General features: G+C 43.7%; 1 protein-coding gene across 8 annotated transcripts in view; it reads left to right on the top strand.

Moving 5' to 3' along the window:
- The window catches only part of ME3 (malic enzyme 3), a 196,838-nt gene that overhangs the window by 85,207 nt on the left and 89,346 nt on the right, over positions 1-22,285 (top strand). For all 8 annotated transcript variants that reach the window (XR_016233406.1, XR_016233403.1, XR_016233398.1 and 5 more), the window contains 2 exons: positions 4,600-4,733; positions 7,515-7,664. Coding sequence is in view for 4 of the 8 variants with exons in the window: in XM_089332358.1 (XP_089188484.1) it covers positions 4,600-4,733; positions 7,515-7,664 (284 nt within the window). In the remaining 4 variants the exon portion in view is untranslated. The remainder of the gene's footprint in view (positions 1-4,599; positions 4,734-7,514; positions 7,665-22,285) is intronic.

Raw genomic sequence — 22,285 nt, 5'->3', positions numbered from 1 at the left:
AGATAAATCTTAATGGAGAATGGGACTGGGAAGGGGAGAGGGAAGAGGAGGAGGAGTGGGAATATGGTAGGAGGGCAGGTATGGTGGGAAGAATAACTATATTCCTAAAGTTGTACTTATGAAATTTTATTTGTTAAAAAATAATTTTTAAAAACCTTAAAAAAATTTCTTAACCTCTGCATAATCCCTCCATGGATATTCTAGTCCCTTCATTGTTGATGTTCGCCACCATAAGCTTCTCAAGGGCTTCCTACTGTTGCTGTTGCCAGGGCCTTCCCTGTGAGACAGCTGAGCAGGTATCTCCTGGAGCTGCTAAGCAGCGCCAGGGAAGCCCTCACTTCAGCAGAGCCACCCTGAGTTCTATACAGAGAGGGTCTCTGCTTTCACCATGTGTTGTGCTTTATGATATTGAGCTAAAGATAGGACAGCTTGTGTCCGCATGTCTCAAGGTGTTCCTCATGAGACCAGTCTTGCAACTTCTGCCTTCTAACACTGTCTCTCTAGGGCTTAAAAATGAATCCGGAGGGTGGATTCCATGACAACCTATGTACTGCCCGTCTCCCTCTCTGCCAGTGCACATGCTCGAAGGTGGTGTTCTGCTAAGAGAGGTGAAAAGATCAGAAGAAATATCTGCAAAACACATATCCAATTAATGGTGCATATCCAGAACATGCAAAGAACCTTTTTTTAAATGATGGTTTTATTGAGATATAATTTATGTACCATATAATTCAGCTACTTATGGTCATATAATTCAATAGTTTGGAATATACAAATAACTACTAAAAGTTGTGATCAAATATACATAAAATATAACATTTGCCATTTTAGTTATTTTTAAGTGTATAATTAAGAGGCATTAAGTATATTCACAATTTTTTGTAACCATCACCACTAACCACTCCCAAAATGTTTTCTCACCCCAAACTAGAAATTCTATAACCATCAAAGCAGTAACTCATCACTGCCTCTCCTGTAAGTCCCTGGTAATCTCAGATTTATTTTCTGCCTCTATAAATTTGCCTATTGTAGATATTTAATATAAATGGGACCATATATGTCATTTTGTATCTAGCTTATTTCAAGTAGCAGAATATTTTTAAGCTTGATCCATGAGTAGGACATATAAGAACTTCATTCTTTTTTATGGCCAGATAAATCTTCATTGTATGCATATACATTTTGTTTATCCATTCATTATAATGGACACCTGGGATATTTGTACCTGTTGGCTATTGCTAATAATGTAGCAATGAACTTTGGCAAGTAAGTGTCTGTTCACATCCCTGCTTTCAAATCCTTAGGATGTAGACCTAAGAATAGAATGTCTGGGCCATCTTATAATTCTATGTTTAACTTTCTGAGGAAACACTAAGCTATTTTCCATACAGGCTGCAAAGTTTTACATTTTAATCAGCAGTACACAAGGGATTCCAATTTCTCTATATCCTCAGCAATACTTTTTGGTGTGTGTGTGTGTGTGTGTGTGTGTGTGTGTATTTAATTACAGCCATTCCTGTGGGTGTCAAGTTTTATCTCATTGTGTTTGATTTGCATTTCCCACTGACTAATGATGTTGAGCATCTTTGTATGCACTATCAGCCATTTGTATATCTTCTTGTTTATTTTTAAAGATTTATTTATTTATTTGAAAGTCAAAGCCACAGAGAGGGAGAGGCAGAGGCAGAGAGAGAGAAATCCTTCATCTGCTGGTTCACTCCCCAAATGACCGCAACAGCTAGGTTGAAGCCAGGAGCCAAGAGCTTCACCTGGGTCTCCCAGGTGGGTGCAGGAGTGCAAGCACCTGTGTATCAGGAGGGGCTGGCATTGTGGTGTAGTAGGAAGAGCCACTGCCTCAATGCTGGTATCTCATATGGGCACAGGTTCATGTCCTGGCTGCTCCACTTCTGATCCAGCTCCCTGCTGATGGCCTAGGAATGGCAGCAGAAGATGGCCCAACTATTTGGGCCCTTGTATCCACGTGGAAGACCCCGATGAAGTTCCTGGCTCCTGGCTTCATTCTGGCCCAGCTCTGGCCATTGCAGCCATCTGGAGAATTGACCAGATGACGGAAGATCTCTCTCTCTCTCTCTCTCTCTCTCTCTCTCTGTCTCTCTCTCTCTCTTTCTCTCTTCTTCTGCCTCTCCTTCTCTATAACTTTGCCTTTCAAATAAATAAGCAAATATTTTTTAAAAAAAGAAAAAAAAAATGAATTATGAAGCCATGAAAATACATAGATGAACCAGAAACCCTTATCTTTAAGTGAAAGAGCCAGGCCGAAAAAGCTACATACTATTTGATTCCACTGGTGTGACATTCCAGAAAAGACAAAACTGTACAGAGAGTAAAAACAAAAGTGGTTTCCAGAAGTTTGGGGAAAGAAGGAAGGATGAATAGGTAAAGCACATAGAATTTTTTGTGCAGTGAAACTGTTTTCTATGCTACTGCAGTGCTGAATGCATGACATTATGCACTTGTCAAAAACCTATAGAACTTTACAGCACAAAGGGTGAAACTTAATGCATCCATATTTTTTAAATATCATTTAATAGAATGGGGGAATCTCAGGAAGAAAGGCAGACTGTGATGACAAACAAAATCTAAGTACATTACATATGTATATAGAAATCTCAGTGAAGAGGATGGAGAGAAAAGGTACTCTGACTTCAGCAACTTTGAAAATGGACCAATTTGTGAGACAAAAATAATGTGTAAGTCCTTTAAAAAGAACTGCATATAAACACTGTACTCTTGTTTACAAAGTTGTTTTCCATGGTGATATAGGTTAATAATTTTGATATTATGCTGTGTTTACAATGGGGTTAAGCAATTAAGTAAACAGGTGGCAGATAGTAAGAGTCATGTTTCTTACCATTGGAGTGGAAATTTATGGATCATTAAGGTGGTGGTGTCAGAGATCAGTGTGGCAATGGATTAGAGTTGGAAACATTAGGATAGATTCTTGTTTGCCTTAATACAGGTTTGATAGCTAAATATAGAAGCGTTTATAGGTATGTGTTTATACACAGGTTTTAGAATGCACATATATATTTCCTTGCTCTGTCAGCTGAGATGGACAAGACACAATTAAACCCAGAAGCAAGGAGCACAAACAGTAGTGCTCAGATCTTGCTTCCTAATATCTTGCTCCGAAAAAGGAATCACCTTGAAGAAATGGCTCATTCTAGGACCAAGACAGGCAATATGCAGGATGAACCTGGAGCATCTTGTAGTGCCAAAAAGTAAAAGAATGCTCAGCAAGACAATACAGAGGACTACATCACAGGGGTATGTCAAAGTGGCACAAGCAACTGAAACAGCTCCCAGTGGCCAAAGGTGGAGAAATCTGAGCAAGAAAATAAACAAAGCAATACTGGATTATAACTTAAATTATGAAATAAATATTCATGAGTCTATTATAACATAAACATGTGATTGAATAAACAACAGATAGCGAAGAGACAAATTTCTCTGGCAGAAAAGAATTTTGAAAGAGTAATTTTGCAGAGAAGAAATCTGACATGCATTACCAAGGCTGGTGATCAAGTTCCAGATCCACATGAAGAGTCATGCTGATCTCATATACCATTGAGCTGATATGAGGCACATGGCAGTCCACCTCTGGGTGAAAAACCCATAGCCCCAGTCCAGTCATTAGAAAAACACTGGACAAATTCCAGTAGAGGAAAATTGTACAGAATGCCTGAGCAGTGTTCCTTCAAACTGTCAAGCTCATTAACAACAAGGGAAGTTTGAGAAACTGTCGAGCCAAGAGGAATCTAAGAACATGATGACTGAATGTAGTGTGGGATGCTGGAGCAATTTTTAAAAATTAAGTCAAAACTAAGGCATTCTGAGTAAAACATTGGCTTTAGTTAATAATACTAAGTCACAGGCCAGCGTTGTGGCATAGCGGGTAAGGCAATGCCAGTGTCTCATAGCGGTGCCAGTTCCAGTCCCAGCTGCTCCTCTTCCAAATCAACTCCCTGCTCATGTGCCTGGGAAAGCAGAGGAGGATGCCCCAAGTCCTTGGTCCCCTGCAGTCATATGGGAAGAGCTCTTGGCTCCTGGCTTCGGCATGGCGCAGCCCTGACCATTGCGGCCATTTGGGGAGTGAACTACCAGATGGAAGACCTCTCTCTGGGTGTCTCCTTCTCTCTATATATAACTCTGCTTTTCAAATAAATAGAAAATATTTTTTAAAAATGCCAAGTCACTATTAGTTGATTAATTCTTATAATGTACCATACTAATGTATGATGTTAATATTCAGAAAACTGGGTGAAAGGATATATGACAACTCTGTATGATCTCAGTTTCTTTGTAAATCTAAAACTTGTTTAAAAAGCTTATTTTTTCCAAAAAAAACCCCGATGATATGGATATTTTCCCCATTTTTTCCAAAACAGAAACTGAAACTCTGAAGTGTCAGAGAAAGTAGCGTAAGATTGGCCCCTACTTAAACAGCAGAGGTGGAATTTGGGTCCAGGGCCCTATCTACAGTCACACTGAGTCTGCCTGTCTGTGGATGGGATTCTTTCTACACTTCGGTTTCCGGTATGTGCACTTATGTATGTGCTTCCCTCTCGTTCTTCCCAGGGGATGGCCTTCACACTTGAAGAAAGGCTGCAGCTTGGAATCCACGGCCTGATCCCCCCTTGCTTCCTGAGCCAGGATGTCCAGCTCCTCCGGATCATGAGATACTACGAGCGGCAGCAGAGTGACCTGGACAAGTCAGTGCCTGACATCTGTCCCCTCCACCTGATCCTCGTGCTGAGCTGGCTGTTTGCCGAGGTCCACAGAGGGTTTTCCGGATACTCTCCAGCCCCAAGAGATGCCAGGCCCAGCCCTGGCTTCTGAATGATTGATCGTTTCCCTGGTTTCAGCTGAGGCATAGTCAACAGGGAAGCATAATTCCGACCAGGGAATCTGGGAGAGCCCTTGGGAAGTATAGGAACTGAGTCAACCCAGGAAGTGGTGACAGTGCTACAGCAGACAACACTGGGGCTCACGGAGGGCGTTTCAATGAGAGGGAAGAGGTGGAGCAAGGATGTGGAGATGGGGTGTAATGGATGTAGTACATGACCTGAGTTCCTGGAATATGGGGTATGTGGTGGGGGAGGGGAAAATAGACAGGGGACACCCAGGATGGACCCAGATGTCACATACTGAGTGATAATAATCCTGCCTTCTCTCTGAGTTCTCCACAGTGAAAATATAGACAACAAAAGCCCAACTGAGAATGGCAGCTTTCTCAGCTTTGCTACGAAGGCAGTCACCTCCCAGGAACATGACTATGATTTAGCCCATCCAGGATTTGAACAGCAAGATGACTGGCTCCAAAGTCTATGTTATTAACTTCTCTGCTATTAAGTTAAGAAGCACCATAGGCTAATGCTACAAGACTAGACTCAAGTATTGGACTGAGTTCAAATTCACAAAAGCCACTCAGCCTCTCTAGGTCATTCCCCAGGTGTACAATGAATGTGTCAAGGGTACTTAACTCAGAGAGTCATTACAAGCATTAAATACATCAGATTTTTCATGTGCTTAGCATACTGCCTTACACACTGGAGGTCCTGTGTAAACATTTGTTAAATAAATGTATAATCTTGCTATAGACTCTAGCAGAAATGTAGGAAGAAGGTTCCCTTTAAATATCCTTAGAGCTAAGTGGCCAAGACTATGGGCCCATCAGGATGTGGCTGTCTGCCTAGGGGCAGAGCTCAGCAGCATGCCAGGGTCAACCCACACCCTTCTCCCTTTGCTTCCCTTGTATTGTACACAGCTTCGGAGTGGAAGTGAACAAGTAAGCTTCAGCCTGCACCCGACTCACTGCTCTTGAAACCCTACACTCCAGGGGTGTTATTTACAGCAACTCCACAATGATACTAAAACTCATGACAAATATTCTCTCCTTGTTTATCCCACTAAATTGGGTCTAGATATATCACAGAAATTACACAATGGCTTCAACTAACAACATAAGACATGAGACATGCCATAACTTTGAACAATATGAACTTTCTTTTGTTAAATTTATAATGAAGAATTGTAGTCCAAAGTGAACTTCTCATTCCTAAACACATTGAACTTTCAAAGTTAACATCCCAAATCCTTCCTTGCTAGTTCTCTCCAGCTAGATGGAACTACTACCATACCCGGGAAGACAGAGAAGACATTCCAGGCTCAGGGACAGAAGTGGGTGCCCATTCTTGGGAGCCCTAGAATCTTGCTCCTGATGCTGTGCGCACTACTTTGATCCACTCATCCCCAGGAGTCCCTCATTTCAACAAGAGCTCAGGAGATTGCTAGGAAGGCTCCCAGCTTCTTTTGGGTGAGGGCAGTGGTGTGTAAGTAAATATGCAATGAGTCCTCTGTGGGATAAGGGGACAGGAAATTGCCAATTGCTGCCATGTAAATACTCCCACCATAACCAATTTCAGGTTACCAATTTAACCTAACTGAATGTAGAATTGGGAGGAGATGCACACAGTGGTTCCCCGATAAGGGAATCCTTACACTAGCAATAAGCTGAGATTGCTGGCCATGCCTGAGTGTAAATCCTCCCTCCACAAAAACACCTTCCAAAACACACTGTTGTACTTTTACTTTTTAAAAGATTCATTTATTCATTTGAAAGGCAGACTGACCAAAGGGGAGATATAGAGAGATCCTCCATCTGCTGGTTTATACTTCCAAAATGGCTGCAATAACTGGGGCAGGGTTAGGCTGAAGATAGAAGCCAAGAACTACATCCTGGTCTCCCATATAGATGGCAGGGGCCCAAGTACTTGGGCCATCTTTCATTGCTTTCCCAGGTGCACAAGCAGGAAGTTGGATCAAAAGCAGAACAGCAGGGACTCAAATTGGCACTCTGATAACAGGATGTTGGCGTTGCAAGTGACAGCTTAACCACTGCATCACAACACCAGCCCCCAGATGTGGTTTTTTTTAGTTCTGGACAATGCCTTTGGTGGAATAAAAGAGATTGAGGCCCCAAGAAGTCCTAAGACTTCTCCAAAGCTTTTGGGACTAGAGCTTGGGACCCTGACACTCTACCCAGAGATTGTTCCATCTCAGTAGAGTTCTCTTCCTATCATAGCATCTCTCTCAGTTTTGAGTGCACAGATTCTGGAGTCAGACTGCTTAGCTTCAAATCCCTGCGCTGCCATGAACTTGAGTTATTTTCTGCTGTTATTAGTCTTCTTGTCTTTAAAACAGCAAAAAATCATAGCACCTACCTCACAGGTCATTGGAGGTTTTAAACGAATTCATGGGAACTATTTAGAACAGGACCTACAGCATGTTTAATAATTAGCATAGTGAGGAAGGTCATATTCTCGAGATTTCATAAATGTTGAAGTCCATGCTTAGGGTACATGGGCAAAGAGCCATGAATGGTTCCTTGCAGATGAACTAGAGGAAGCCTTGGTCTTTGCACCACACTGCATGTGCCCACCTTTAAAGGCCTGTGGTACTCTGTAATTACCTTGCTTCTCTCCCTTTCCAAGGTACATCATTCTCATGACACTCCAAGACCGGAACGAGAAGCTCTTCTACCGAGTACTGACGTCAGACGTGGAGAAGTTCATGCCCATCGTGTACACGCCCACCGTAGGCCTGGCCTGTCAGCACTACGGCCTGACCTTCCGCAGGCCTCGGTGAGCCACGTGTGGGGCAGGACTCAGGGAGTTGGCATCTCATAGATGGGAATACTTATTTTTCCACACCTATGTTTCTTGGGATCCTGCAAGTCAACTCTATTAGTGTTTGTCTAAAGTGCTTGCTTAGGGAACTGACCCCCTACATAGAGAAATGAGCTGAGAAGGTAGCTGGCAAGGGGAAAACAGGTCTTCTCCTCCTCCAGATAATAAACACCCATCATGTTGCTCAGAGTTGGCCTGCCAGAGTGCAGGTTGCTTCTCTCTCATTATCTACCTGCACCTTCCCCACCACCCTGGCTCCTTTTCTAGTCATCTCCAAAGTGCCCACAGCTCTCCTGCCACCTTAGGCCATGGGATAAATGAAATATTGGATTCCAAAGACAGAATTCTTTTGTTGACTCAAAGAACCAGTATATACACCTTCCTTGGGGCCTTAGATTCCACTTAAAACACCATTTTATTAGGCAAACATTGGCCTTGCATTTCCTACCAGAGGTAACCCATACCCAGTATTATACTATTTTGCTTTTCCCAAGCCCACCATTTCCTCAAGTGGTCCTTTAACCCTCAGTGGTGTGGCTCTGGACCTCCACTGGTTTGTACCTATGATTTTATAGAAATGCAGCCACCCACTACTGCCAGGGTGTGTGGAAGCGTTCACTCCACAGGCTGTCTGGGCTAGATTGGGACTCAGTTGTTGGTTCCAGATAAACAAGTATCAGAATCAGAGCCCTGCATATGCAACAGACATATAAAGGTAGACTTTGTCTCTAAAGTTTGTGACTGAAACCCAGGGAACCCACCAGGATTGAAACTGAGTTGACAACCTAAGGTGCTGGGTGTCATGTAAGACACTGTAAGACCACCCCACAGAATAAAATACAGTTTTGACCTCAAGTAATTAACCACCACAGAGAGAGAATGGAGGCAGTAATGATGTTAAATATAATAGAAGTTAAAAGGAAATAAAAATCTAGTAGGCACAAAGGACTACAGGAGTGCAAGGGAAAGGAAAATCTCTTTTCCCTGGAGGCAGGAGGGATGCTTCATAGAAGAGGTGACATTTAAGCTGGTCCTCTAAGGTTGACCTTCCATGGAATGGCCCTGTAGACCCTAGGTAGCCAGATCACTTGAATATCTCCACATCTTATGCGAAGCAAGGGAAGCAGGAGGGAAGAGAGCTAAGCCTTACATCCAATGGCTTACCTAACCCTAACCCTCTGATGTCCTGCAAGTTTAGTTCGGTTATAATACTTCCATTTTATAGATGGGGAAACTGAGGCTGTCAGAGGAAAGGAATTTGTCTGAGATCATACATGAAGCAATTGGTCTTGTCAGAATTCTGACTGTGGGAATCTGAGAAAGCTGCACCAAAGAGATGTTTGAGCTGGACCATAAACAAAGGGGAATAATTGAGACAAAAAAGCATTTGTCTACAGAAATGCAAGCATACCTACGTCTCCCTGGCTAGAATTATGGCCTTGGGATTTCATGGTGGGTGAAACAAGGGGAGTGGAGAGGCTGGGTGAGAGAACTGACCAGTGGCTCTGCCCAAGAGAGGAAGTCACTGGTCTCTTTCACATCACCCAGGGATGCTTAATTAATGGGGGAGCTGCTTTAGACTCAGGTCCCAGTTCCACTCGTGGTTCTGTAAGGAGTCAGCAGTAGACAGGGATATGGCAGCACAGTGGGGTTCCACATGGGTGGAAGAAGGGCCCTACCAACCATCTGCACCCAAAGAATCGGATCAGCCCTGGGTGGGGTTGAGAGGGTGCTGGGGAAGCTGGGCATACAGCATGGAAAACAGGCACGTGATAGCTCTAGCAAGGACTCCACAGACGAACTAAAGTAGGAGGAAAGCATGACAACTGCTCACCAAAGGCCAGGTACTGTCTTAAGAATCCTTACTTATCTTGATTCATCTTATTATCCTAACCCTCCTAGGACCTAAGAACTATTATTCCATTTGCAAATAAGGAAACTGAAGCACGGGTGAAATAACTTACCCAGAGTCACATCTTGATAGCCACCAAAGCCAAGACTTAACACATACAGATCAACTCAAGAGTGTGGATAAATAACCACTACACCACTACCTCTTATAGTTCAGTCTGTGCACATTTTGGTGGGCATTCAAGTAGGCAACCATTGCAGCTCCAGGAATGCCTGACTTCCCAGGTGGTCTAGGGTGAGGATAATTAGATGCCATTCTCAGAGCCTCTTCTGGAAGGAATTGATCCCCTTAGCTCCTGGGGCCTGCCACTGGGTGAGCTGAGGCAGGCTCAGGCAGACTGAGCCATCTTCTTGGATTAGTCCCTCACACTCTTGATGCAGACATCCCTTAATTGTTTTGCATGAACCCATCTTCAGATGACTACCCAGTTAAGTTATCTGACATATGATATTCTGCGTTGTTGCTCTAGTTTTCCATTTGGCTGCCTTCCAGGTGTTGATTCCACACCTGCCTCACTCCTGAGGGAAATGAGAGTCTGGGCCTACCACAGTCCTGAGCCCCCCTGAGGTCTGACTCCAAATGGCTTTATGGATTAGCATCTGAAGGGAGGGCAGCCCCAAGGCCAAGAGGAAGAGAGCCAGCACCTTCTCAGTTTCTGAAATGATAAACATTCCTGCCAGGTTACTGAGAACAATAGAGTTCTCTGTAAAAGGGCCTGGCCCCTCCACCAAAGCTAATTAGGTCCAGCTGGTGCTAAAATTGAGGCTTCAGTGTACCTGGATGCCAGAGTATCGCGGGGGCACCTGACTGTCCCTGGGCAGGTAGATATAGCAGAGGTAATGCTCTGTTAAAGCCTCCCCTGTCCCTTCTTGCCTCTTTCCTACCTCTTTCCTGGCACATCCCCTGCCTGTGCCTCCATAGATCTTGCATGAAAGAACGTCTCCTGATGTTCATTTGTGGGTGACTTGAAAGATAAAAGCCAGGGGTGAGATATGTGGAGGCCAGGATGGGTCTCAACCAAGAGCTGGAGTGTGAGGAGGAATCCAATGTGGTGTCTACTCTTCCTCCTCAGTCACCTCCTCACTTTACCTTCTTCATCTTCTTAGGCTTTGAGCTCCTACATACATAATATATGCACCTGTATACATAATATTTCCCAATTTTCGTGTGAGGTCTAACCTGTATGGCTGATGGAGGAATTAAAGAAAAACTTCTCATGACACTTGTTAAAGATGGTGACGCAACCTTCATTCAAGGAGTTGTGGCAATAGGTATAGAGACCACTGCAACAGGGCCTTACAATAGGGGAGACAGACTGACTCCAACAAGGATAGGTGGGAATTTATAACCAAGGAGTAGGGTGAGGGTCAGTGAATGGAAAATGAAAAAGAGAATAAGCCCCAAGAATAAGGGGTTTCTGGCTAAGCTGACTTGACAGGGTGATTGCTAAAGGCAAGCCACCGTTTCAAGATATCCAGAGTGGTCAGCCCCAAAGCTGGGGGTTTTCACTAAGCTGACTTTGCAGGATTCTTCCTCAACCCTGACTCCTCAGGGACAAAAAGGGAACTCCAAGGTCTGGCCTTGTTGGAAAGGACTCAGGGACCTGACCAAAGTTTAGGTCAAACAGGAGTTTTTGTCAGAGGATAAGGCACAAGTAGTAAAAGAACAGATTTTTTTAAATTATTTTATTTATTTGAAAGACAGAGCTACAGAGAGAGGTAGAGACAGAGAGAGGTCTTCCATCCATTGGTTCACTCCCCAGATGGCCACAACAGCCAGAGCTGAGCTTATCCGAAGCCAGGAGACAGGAGCTTCTTCCAGGTCTCCCACGTGGGTGCAGGGGCCCAAAGACTTGGGCCATCTTCTACTGCTTTCCCAGGCCACAGTAGAGAGCTGGATCAGAAGAGGAGCAGCTGGGACTACAACCGGCACCTATATGAGATGCGGGCACTTCAGGCCAGGGCTTTAACCCACTGTGCCACAGTGCCGGCTCCTGAAAGAACAGACTTTAAGGTCAGGTAATATTGGGCTTGAATCTCAGCTCCTGATGACTTTTTTAAAAAAGATTAACTTATTTATTTTAAAGAGTTACAGAGAAAGGGAGACACACAGAGAGAGATCTTACACCCACTGATTCACTCCCTAGATGGTGGCAATGGCTGATGCTGGGCCAGGCAGAAGCCAGGATCCAGGAGCTTCATCTGGGTCTCCCTTGTGGGTGGCAGGCTTCCAAGTACTTGGGCTATCTTCTTCAGCTTTTCCCAGGCCATTGGTAGGGAGCTAGATCTGATGTGCAGCAGCAGAAACTTGAACCCGTGCCCATATGGGACGCTGGCATCACAGGCTGCAGCTTTACCTGCTACACCACAACGCCAGTCTCTCCTGATGACTTTTGGCAATTACTTTGGTTCCCCTCAGACCTCTCATGTGTAAAATAGGAATGATGTCTCTGCACATGAGGATGCAGTGAGATTGTAAAGGGCCTGGACTTAGTAGTTGCTCAGAAGCTGTGAGGAGCCTGACGCATCACCTCCATGATCTGTCACCTGATTCAGTTCTTCTTTCTACTGACAGCATCTCAATCCTCTGAAGTACCACCACACTCTGTTGTCTGATCAGAACTTAAGGTATCTATCCTTGCATTTAACTAACAAATCCATTAGCAAGTATCCACAAGGTGTAACAGAGCAGACGGTGATGTATTACAAAGATCAAGCCAGGAAGTGGGACTTCGTTTTGCATAGTCAGGGGCTCAGTGGAAGATATCTGAGAATATATTTGGATCTGGACAAACCCAGTAGCCCTTGGCCCTGAACCAAGCTGCTGTCTTATCTGCAAGCAGATGAGTTCCTGCACATAGGCTAGCAACATGTATACAGGAAATTAACAGTTACCATCCATTAAATGCTTGCAATGCTCATAGCAGGCCCCAGGCTGGGTCATTCATGGACATCATGTATAAGCCCTACAGCATCCATGCAAGGTGCTTGTTATTTTACTGAGATGAAGACTAAGTTAACTTGTATAGTACTTTGCAAATTAGTCTCAAGTAAAAAGGGTGAGGTTGGGCTGCACAGTTTCTGTGACCTCTTCCAGCTCTAACAGTTTAGCATATAACAATCCAGAGTCTATAACCAAGTAAGAAATGAGATCTTTAAGTGATCCACAGTCATACTGAGTGACCAAGCCTAAGTTTGCCCACCTGTAAAACTAAGAAACATTACAAATACCTGGGGAGCTTTAGATCAGGACCCCTGAGATGGGGCCCAGGCATCTTTAGTTTTCATAAAGCTCAACAGCAGGGCCAGGCGCTGTGGTGCAGTAGGCTAAGCCTCCACCTGCAGCACGGGCATCCCCCATGGGTGCCAGTTAGTGGCTCTGCTGATCCTCTTCTGATCCAGCTCTCTGCTCACGGCCTGAGAAAGCAGCAGGAGATGGCCTAAATGCTTGGGCCCCTGCAGCCACATGGGAGACCTGAAAGAAGCTCCTGGCTTCTGGCTTCGGATCAGCCCAGCTCTGGCCATTGCGGCTGTTTGGGGAGTGAGATGGCAAACAGAGGACCTTTCTGTCTGTCCCTCCTTCTCTCTCTGTAACTCTGTCTCTCAAATAAATAAATAAAATTTTAAAAGCTCCTCAGCAGATTCTAATGGGCAGGCAAGGCTGAGACCCACTGAGCTGGGGGATCTCTGAAGTCTCTCCCAGCTTGGATCTTCTGTGACGTTACAGAGTTGATAAACCTGCATCCCATAGCTTTCAAGCCACCTCAACCTAGACGTATACTTGAAGACTGGGATCATGGTAACATACCAAAGTCTTCCTTTTCAACTCAGCTCTCAACAAGGGAACTCATTGAGCCCCACTGCTAAGTTCCCTCACGTCTCATTCACTGGGTGGGTGAGGCAGGGAGAGACTCCACCTCCTGTCCTCCTCCCTCTTGAAAAGTCAGCCCTCTTCCAGACTGCACTCTCGTGTGCTTGACTCGCCCTGGAATTACTCGCCTGGTAGGGGGAATAGTTTTCTAGCACTTGATTAGATAAGAGCATACATCATACTCAAGGATGACGAATCATTTGGGTGACCATGTGATCTGTGTGGCCTGCCACAAAAGATGAACCAGGACAGTTAAATCCCTTTCAGGAATTTGAACTGAAACACAAAAAAAGTTACGTAGAAAGAAAGTACAGCAGAAAGGATGGTAGAGCATAGACTTTAGAGTCAGATCATGGTGCACCAATAGCAACTACCAGCTATGAAGCAACAGAGGAAAAGAGAGCAATAAGGAGCAGAGAGAGTCTACAGAGAGAGGAGAAAAGGGAACGTGGGAGAACAGTGGGGGAGGAGGGAACAGGGGCAGAGAGAGAGAGTGGTCCCTGGAGCTGCCTGAGTTCATGACAGCTTTCCACTCCTATTCCTGTTCACACATTCACAACAAGCCCTCTTTACCCAGAGGTAATGTAAGTGAACCCCTGCCTTGGGCAACTAATGTAAGTGAACCCCTGCCTTAGGTAACTACAACATTTTTTTTAAAAAAGGGAAAGAAAAAGATAAAAGCTCTGAAATCAGATGGACCTGGATCTAACTAGTGTCCAATCCCCTTGTTAATAGACTAGGTGGGGCTAACAGATTAAAGTTCCTTATTTCAGTTGTTAGCATGCATTAACATCACTTGCAGTTCTTTTTAAACATAAATTAAGCAAGTCTGGGACAGGGCCAGAGAATTTACACATCTAACAAGGTGCAGGTGATGCTGATGCTGCAGTGTAGGGATCACACTTAGCAAACTGCTGGGTTAAAAGATGGTGGAAGGCAGCTCACTGCAAAATGAGGAGAAACCATGTGAAGGAAGCAGGAATAGATATTTCCAGATCCTGCTGGGCATAAGCAGAAAGACCTGGAACCTTGGGATATGCGTTCTGGTCCCTATTCTCATCACAATTAGCCCTGTGACCTTCTATAAACCTCTCCCTCTTCCTGGGTTTAAGTTTTCTCATCCATAAAACAGGCGGATTTTACTCGGTGAACTCAGGGACTCCTCCCAATCCTCATAACCTCTATTTTTTGGAGTATATTAGAGCACCGTGGCTATAAATTTGCCTCGCGTTTATGGCACGTAAGAGAGAAAAAGTCAAATGTAGGATAAAACAGATGCCTTTCATTTTATGTCAATAGAAAGCTTGCAGGCTTATCTGCAGAAGTATCATTGTTTCGCTGAGAGCTCTGATTCACAAATGGACACATTCCCAGACAGACCAGCTGGGCAGTCCAGGTCTGCCATAGATAGTTTGGAACACTGGCTTGGAAATTGGTGCAGGAATAGGCCTAACGAAGGTGGCATAAGGATCTTTCCAAAGCATGAGGTGGTTCAGTTATTTTTTTGGCATGAATGTCACATGGATTAAGTTAAGTTGTACCTGGAACCACACTGCTGAAACATTTTGAGAGAAGGAACACTTATTGTGTCAAATTACATGGATTTCATCACTGAGAGAATTGGATTATTATTATCAGAGAGAATTTTGCGGTTTACATACAAATTTGTACCAAATTGCATATGACCTGCCTAGGACTTTAGCATCCAGATGCCCTGCAGGAAAGAGGACATTTCTCAGGCATTCACAGTTTGGGTGTAAGAGGTTGGGGGCAGTTGGCAATGGCTGGACAGCCTCACAGAAATGCAAAGATTGTGTATATTTTCCTTACTCAAGCTGAAGACAGATGAACTTTACTAACTAGAACAGGATGTTCTGGGTTTGACTTCCTTTAGCCAAAGGCAGCTTTCCCCACAATTTAAACAAACTGATTTTTGTTTCTTTTTTATCTGGCTCTATCCTTTTCCTCCTTTGTTGCTGGCAGTCCCAGCCATGATGATCAAAAGATTAGGTGTGGGGAGAACTTCCTTATCCTGAGAAGGAAATATGTACATACAAGCCAGAGTTGAGTAGACCTCTCCCCAGATAACATTGACCTCCCATTAACCTACAAAATGAACCCCAAGTTGTGTTTACTCACACTAAGTGTAGTCCAAACCAAGTGGAGAAGCTGCAAGCAGGGCAAATATTTTGGAAGGTTTTGGGCTCAAGGCAGAATAAAGGAGCATTGGCATAGAATCTCTTGAGGAAAATGAAAGCTGCCTTGTCAGGGAAGAATCCCACCACCGTTTGCCGCAACCCCTAAAATCCCCTGGTGTTAGTCCATTGCATCTACAGAAACCCCTTCAAACTTCTCATGTACTCTGGATGAATAACACTGAAAATTGCATCAGTTCATAAATAGTCTCAGAGACCCATAAGCCACTGTTTTCATGACCACAGGGATTGGGATTTATGAAGGATAGATTTTCATTCAAAGGGAGAGGCATGGGAAAAAGCAGGTCGTGAAGGTCCTATCTGGGGTGCTCTAAAGGGAAGTAAGTTTCACAAGGTTACCCTAATGAAGTGTCATTAGCAGTGCACCAAAAATCAATTTAGGAGAGCAAGTGCACAGACAGAAAGGACAAAAAATAATACGGGTGGTAGAAAATGGACTTACCCAGCTTCACACAGTTGACACAATCTCTTCTTCTGGATCACAAGTTTTAGGAGGAAGGGACTGTGTGTTGCACTTCCTACGATATTGAGCATTGTGTTTCTTTTTTAAAAAAAATTTTAATTTTTAAAATTTTTTATTTAATGAATGCATTTTTACATAGATACAATGTTAGGAATACAGTGGCTCTTTCCCCCACGCTCCCCACCCAGTTCTCATCCCACTTCCCATTCCCTTTCCCATCTCCTTCTTCATTATGGGTCATTTTTAGTATGACTTTATATACAGAGAACCAACTCTATCCTAATCATAGATTTTAACAATTTGCCCCCATGTGCACCCACGACATATAGAGTACAGTTTGGGGAGAGAATTTTCAGTCAATTCTCTTATTGCAATTCAATAGAGACAGAGGTCCTACCTGGGGAGCAGGTGCACAGTGACTACTGTTCCTTTAACAATTAGCACTCTTTTTTATGACGTCAGTGATCATCCGAGGCTCTTGTCATGGGCTGCCAGGACTATGGAGGCCTTTTGTGACCATAGACTCTGTCGGTATTTGGACACAGCCATAAGCAAAGAGGATGTTCTCCTCTCCCTTCAGAAAAGAGTGTCTCCTTCTTTGATGACCTTTCCTTTCCTCAGAGGTCTCACAGAGATCCTCCGTGTGTAGGATTTTTGTTTGTTTGTTTTCCACAGAGTCTTGTCTTTCCAGAGCATTGTGTTTCCAAGTCCCTACCAGAGATAGCACTTAAAAGTTTGCATTCTGATTAGGTTCAACACGCATTTGCTTAGCACCATTTTTCTGGTTGGCCACCATAAGTACATGAAAGATCTAAATGGAGTCATAAAGTTTATTCATAGTTCCTGGCCTTGAGGAATTCATGGCTCACCTGAGAAGAACAATTCTATGCCAATCAGTGAAGTGTGGTATAGATTGTCTGACAAACTTTGTAAATATTCAGGCAATTTCTTATAGTAAGAAATCTTTCCACTAAATTGCTGATTCTTGATCTAAGTCTTGAGGAGACTTTGATTTGCATTGGAAAGATAACCCAGCACAGTGCCTGGCATATGAAGATGTATTGGATGGGTTCCAAGCAGAAGAACTATATAAACAAGACATGTGGCTAGAATAAACAAAGTATCGCAGACTCTGAGAATTGGGAATGTGGAAGACACTGCTGATTTGCCCTTCCTATTTCTTAATAATTCAATTTTTTAATCAGTTAGCCTCCTTCCTCTAAATAGTGCTTTGAAGGAGTCTTGAAACTTCTCATAGCCAAGAAATGGTTCATAATTAATCTCAGCCAATCATAATGGTCTGATTCCTTTGCTGGTGATTAATTTAAGTGTATATATATGGCCGGATTCTGGCCAAAAAAGCTGAAGGTGACCTGCCAAAGGACTTCAGGGAAAGATTGTGCTTATCAGAATAGAGCCTCTCTTCTTCCCTAAACATTTCTGCTTCTGCTTGGGATGCCTGGAATTGCAATAATTGTTCAGGGACCCTGAGGACCTTGAGCCCAAGTATCAAGCTTATAAGGTCAAGAATGATGACGTAGAACCATGGAGAGCCTGGATCTCTGGTGACATTGTTGAGTCGCTAAATAAAATAATCCTTGGGCCACCTATCTCTGTACTTCTTGTTGCATGAAATAAATTTCTCTCTTTTTTTTTTCAGCCTGTAAAGTCAGAGATTTCTGTTACCTGTGCTGAAAGGATTTCCCCTTCTTGATGGGATACTTGAATTGTCTCTCTAATAAATCAGTAGCTCACATTTCTTTATCCAGAGCTTCCAATGCACTAGGCACTCTTCTATGTGCTTAACTCATTTGGACCCTATAACATTTCTTGTGGTATGTAATGCATTGAGTCCTGCTTTCATGAAGAGGAAACTGAGGCACAAAGAGCTAAAAATAACCTGGAAAAGCTCATACATCTAAAACATTATTCACACCCAGGTCTAGAATCACACACCTTTATCCTCTCCCTGTCATGTCCCTCATTTAATAATTTCCTTGTTTAACAAGTTTGGGTTGTGTTAGTCAGGAATCATGATATTCAGCAGGGAGGTCTGTAATGAAAGCATTTCCTAAGGAGAATAATTCTCAGACGACTGAAGAGGCAAGTCCATGGGGGAACTATTACATTTACTGAAGCACAAGGAAAGAAGAGCCTGGTCGGGTTCTGATGTGGAAAAGAGTGAAGCCCAACTCACCAAGAAGGAAGAATCTTCAGTAAATGGAGACTACTTTGATGTGAAAGTAGAAGTACACGAAAGATTAGTCAGATTGTGAACAGTGTTGTGATGCCCTGGCAGTTGTAGAAAGTTTAACTTGGGCTCCAGAAATGGAACACTGGACTGGATTATAACCACAACCACGACTTCCACTCCCTTTTATTAAGTGCTGTGGTAGGCAAGTGGCCTCTGTTATCTCTGAATCCCATAACAGCCCTTCAAAGTCAGAATGTATTGCTGTCCCCAGATGAGAGGTTCAGAAGTTGCAGAAGCCTTGCCACAGGCTGTAAGTTTAAAAAGTGGCAGGATTCAATTCCAAGGCTCCTGCCTCATTCCCTATTGGAACTTCCTCTAGTTCTAAGACATTGTTAACAATCATTATTTCTGAATCATGTGCATTCTCAGAGATATTTCCATTCTCAACAACTAAGCAAACACATTCCTACACTGAAAGAAATCAAGCTTCAGTCTCAAGGCTACAGTCAGGGAGCTAGGGGTATGAATTGCAGAGCCAAGGTTCTATTAAAGAACCTCAAGGAGAAAGCCAGGGCTTGCACCTTGGACAGGTGCTTCACACCTGCACAGAAAGGGCCTTTGAGGTGCATAATCATGACACCAAGCACCTTATAAGAGTTCTGCCCCCATGAACCTCCTTTGAGTCGGTTTTGGACTACTTAATGGCCTCTACATATAGAAAACCCTCTGCATGACTTGTGGCTCACTCTAGCCAATGCAGATATTATCTATGTGCCCCCTGCAGCCCACTCCAAAACACTTCCAGACAGCACTTGCACTGGGTGCCAAGATAGACTGAGGCATTTGCCTCCTAAAAAGTGCTTGAAAACAAAGTCAAATATCTTCAGGAAGCATTATATGGGCCTCTGTCTGTGAACAGATGGAATTTATTAGCTTTTAAGAGACCCATGAGCTCTGCATTTCTGCAGGTTTACCTCCCTCTGCAGCATACAGTGACAGGATCATGGAGCTGTAAATCAACCAGCTCAAACCAAAGCCAAGAGGGGAAGTTACACCCTGCCCACCAGAGACACAAGTCAGTGGAAATGGGAGGACTAGAACTCAGGTCTCTGGCTTCCTATTTTTGAACTCTTTGCACCCTTCCACTTGCACAGAGACAGATATTTCCTCCACTGTTTGAATCAAACTTAACTCATGATTATCATTTAGATTTATATAATACTTCAGATATTTAAGGTGTGTTCAAATACCTGCCAATTACCTGTGAAAACCAACAATATAAACTTCTTTCACACAAGAAAACAGTAATTCAAAGTGTTAAGTAAGTGACTCCTCCTCAATACTGTACAAATAGTAAGAGATAGAACTGAACCTAAGACCTGAAGTTTTTCACTTGCTGCCCAGGACTTTTTCTATTACTGGACAGGAGCCATGTTAGTTTTATTTCCATTGTATACTTAGCCCTCAGAACAGGGCTGGCCAAATGGTCCTTGTTAGATGGAAGGGAGACTAGAAGGAATGATCAGTGGAGACAGAAGTGTGGAACATTCTCCTGATGATTTCAAATAGAGTCCCAGAGGAGTGAGCTTCTGTTATCAATGCCTCCTTATCTAACACAAAGAGCTATAACTCTATAACTTCTACAGTATCTTAAATGTTTTTTTTTTAATTTTTTTTAACAGGCAGAGTGGACAGTGAGAGAGAGAGACAGAGAGAAAGGTCTTCCTTTGCCGTTGGTTCACCCTCCAATGGCCGCCGCGGCCAGCGCGCTGCGGCCGGTGCACCGCGCTGATCCGATGGCAGGAGCCAGGAGCCAGGTGCTTTTCCTGGTCTCCCATGGGGTGCAGGGCCCAAGCACTTGGGCCATCCTCCACTGCACTCCCTGGCCACAGCAGAGAGCTGGCCTGGAAGAGGGGCAACCGGGACAGAATCCGGCGCCCCGACTGGGACTAGAACCCGGTGTGCCGGCACCGAAAGGCGGAGGATTAGCCTAGTGAGCCGCGGCGCCGGCCTCTTAAATGTTTTTTTTTAATTAATGTAAAAAGGAATTTGATTCCTTTAAGAATCTTAAGCAATAAGACTTTCACAAGGCATAGTAGACACTCAACAAAGGTTTCTGAAATATAATTGAATTTAATGCTAGGATTGGTAGTTAAAAGTAACTGCAAAGAGTTTCTATGCTACTAAAATAATTAAAGAATAGGCCTTGTCCATTATTTATGATATGGGTTTATCTGTAAATCTAGAAACTATTGAGAAAAAAATCAATGGCAAGAGTGAAATGAGATCAAAATATGCACTTCCAGAATCCTTGGATCTGGATAATTTGAATCAACGTCCATTCTTCATCACAGATGAGGTTCAATAGATTGCCCTTGCCTGCCGGTGCAGGGTGAACCCTGGATGAGCCAATCAATGCCTCTGATGTGTAGACTAGTGGAGAGACATAGATGTTAAGTTGTCATGGTAACTTTTTATTGATTGGAAGAATAGATGAAGCTAGAGTAAGTCTTTGGATTGTATGGGGGTGGAGTGGAAGAAGCCAGTAGTGAGAAGCAGAGGAAATTCATTCTAGACAAAAAAGGTTCAGAAATTTTGAATTCAAATAATAGCAGAACAAATGCAAGTAAGGTGCTGGTTATAATAATTAAAATAAAAAATAATTAAAATGATCCTAATGATCAAATCAAGAGGACAGTGTTTGAGAGTAAACATCTACATAGGCCAGTGGTAGTAATTTTCTAAGAGTCTACTTATAACAAATTACAGACTCATATTCCCTTTCCCCAGATTCCAATTCCTTGTGTCAGGAGTGGGGTGCAAAATTCTTCATTTAAATGCTACCCATAATTTATTCTCCTGCAGGAAGCTTCTGGACCACACAGGTAGCAGATGGACTATATTTTTATGGACATAACCCTGGGTAAACATAAAGCATCAGAGAAAACCCCAAGCTGGAGTCCACTCCACTCTTCGTACTTCATGGAAAAGCTTAGGGAGAACAAAGCCTGCTATCTATTTAAGCATAGCTTAAAAACAAAGCAAAAACAAAGTTTAATTCATCAGTTATTAATAACAGTTGTTTACCAAATATGCCACTTTAGTTTATACTTTGCACTTTCTTTTCATCTTAGTCTACCGTATACTTCATCAATTAACAGAAATCAGTAGTTGTTTTCTTTGCCTGATTCTCATCTTCCATCTTTTTTTTTTTTTTTTTTGGACAGGCAGAGTTAGACAGTGAGAGAGAGAGAGACAGAGAGAAAGGTCTTCCTTTTTCCTTTGGTTCACTCCCCAAATGGCTACTACGGCCGGCGCTGCGCAGATCCGAAGCCAGGAGCCAGGTGCTTCTCCTGGTCTCCCATGTGGGTGCAGGGCCCAAGCACTTGGGACATCCTCCACTACCTTCCCGGGCCACAGCAGAGAGCTGGACTGGAAGAGGAGCAACTGGGACAGAATCTGGTTCCCCAACCAGGACTAGAACCCGGGGTGCCGGTGCCACAGGCGGAGGATTAGCCAAGTGAGCCACGATGCCAGCCTTCCATCTTATCCAAAGACAAACCCTGCTCACTCTTTAAATCCACCTAGAATGCCTTCATCTGTCGGCACCTCCCTGGTCTCTGTCCTCCTGCCCTCACTTGCAGAATACTTTGTTCCCTCTCGATGTCAGTCTACAATGGCCTCTCCTAATACTGTATTATAGAATTAATTGCCTTATAGTATGTGCAAGAGCTATTTACAGGCCGGCACCGCGGCTCACCAAGCTAATCCTCTGCCTTGCAGCGCCGGCACACTGGGTTCTAGTCCCGGTCGGGGCACCAGATTCTGTCCCGGTTGCCCCTCTTCCAGGCCAGCTCTCTGCTGTGGCCAGGGAGTGCAGTGGAGGATGGCCCAAGTGCTTGGGCCCTGCACCCCATGGGA

The sequence above is a fragment of the Oryctolagus cuniculus genome, chromosome 1, assembly GCF_051225735.1.
Source record: "Oryctolagus cuniculus isolate XC-2025 breed Fujian yellow rabbit chromosome 1, ASM5122573v1, whole genome shotgun sequence".
NCBI lineage: Eukaryota > Metazoa > Chordata > Mammalia > Lagomorpha > Leporidae > Oryctolagus > Oryctolagus cuniculus.
This window is presented reverse-complemented; position numbering and strand designations above follow the sequence as displayed.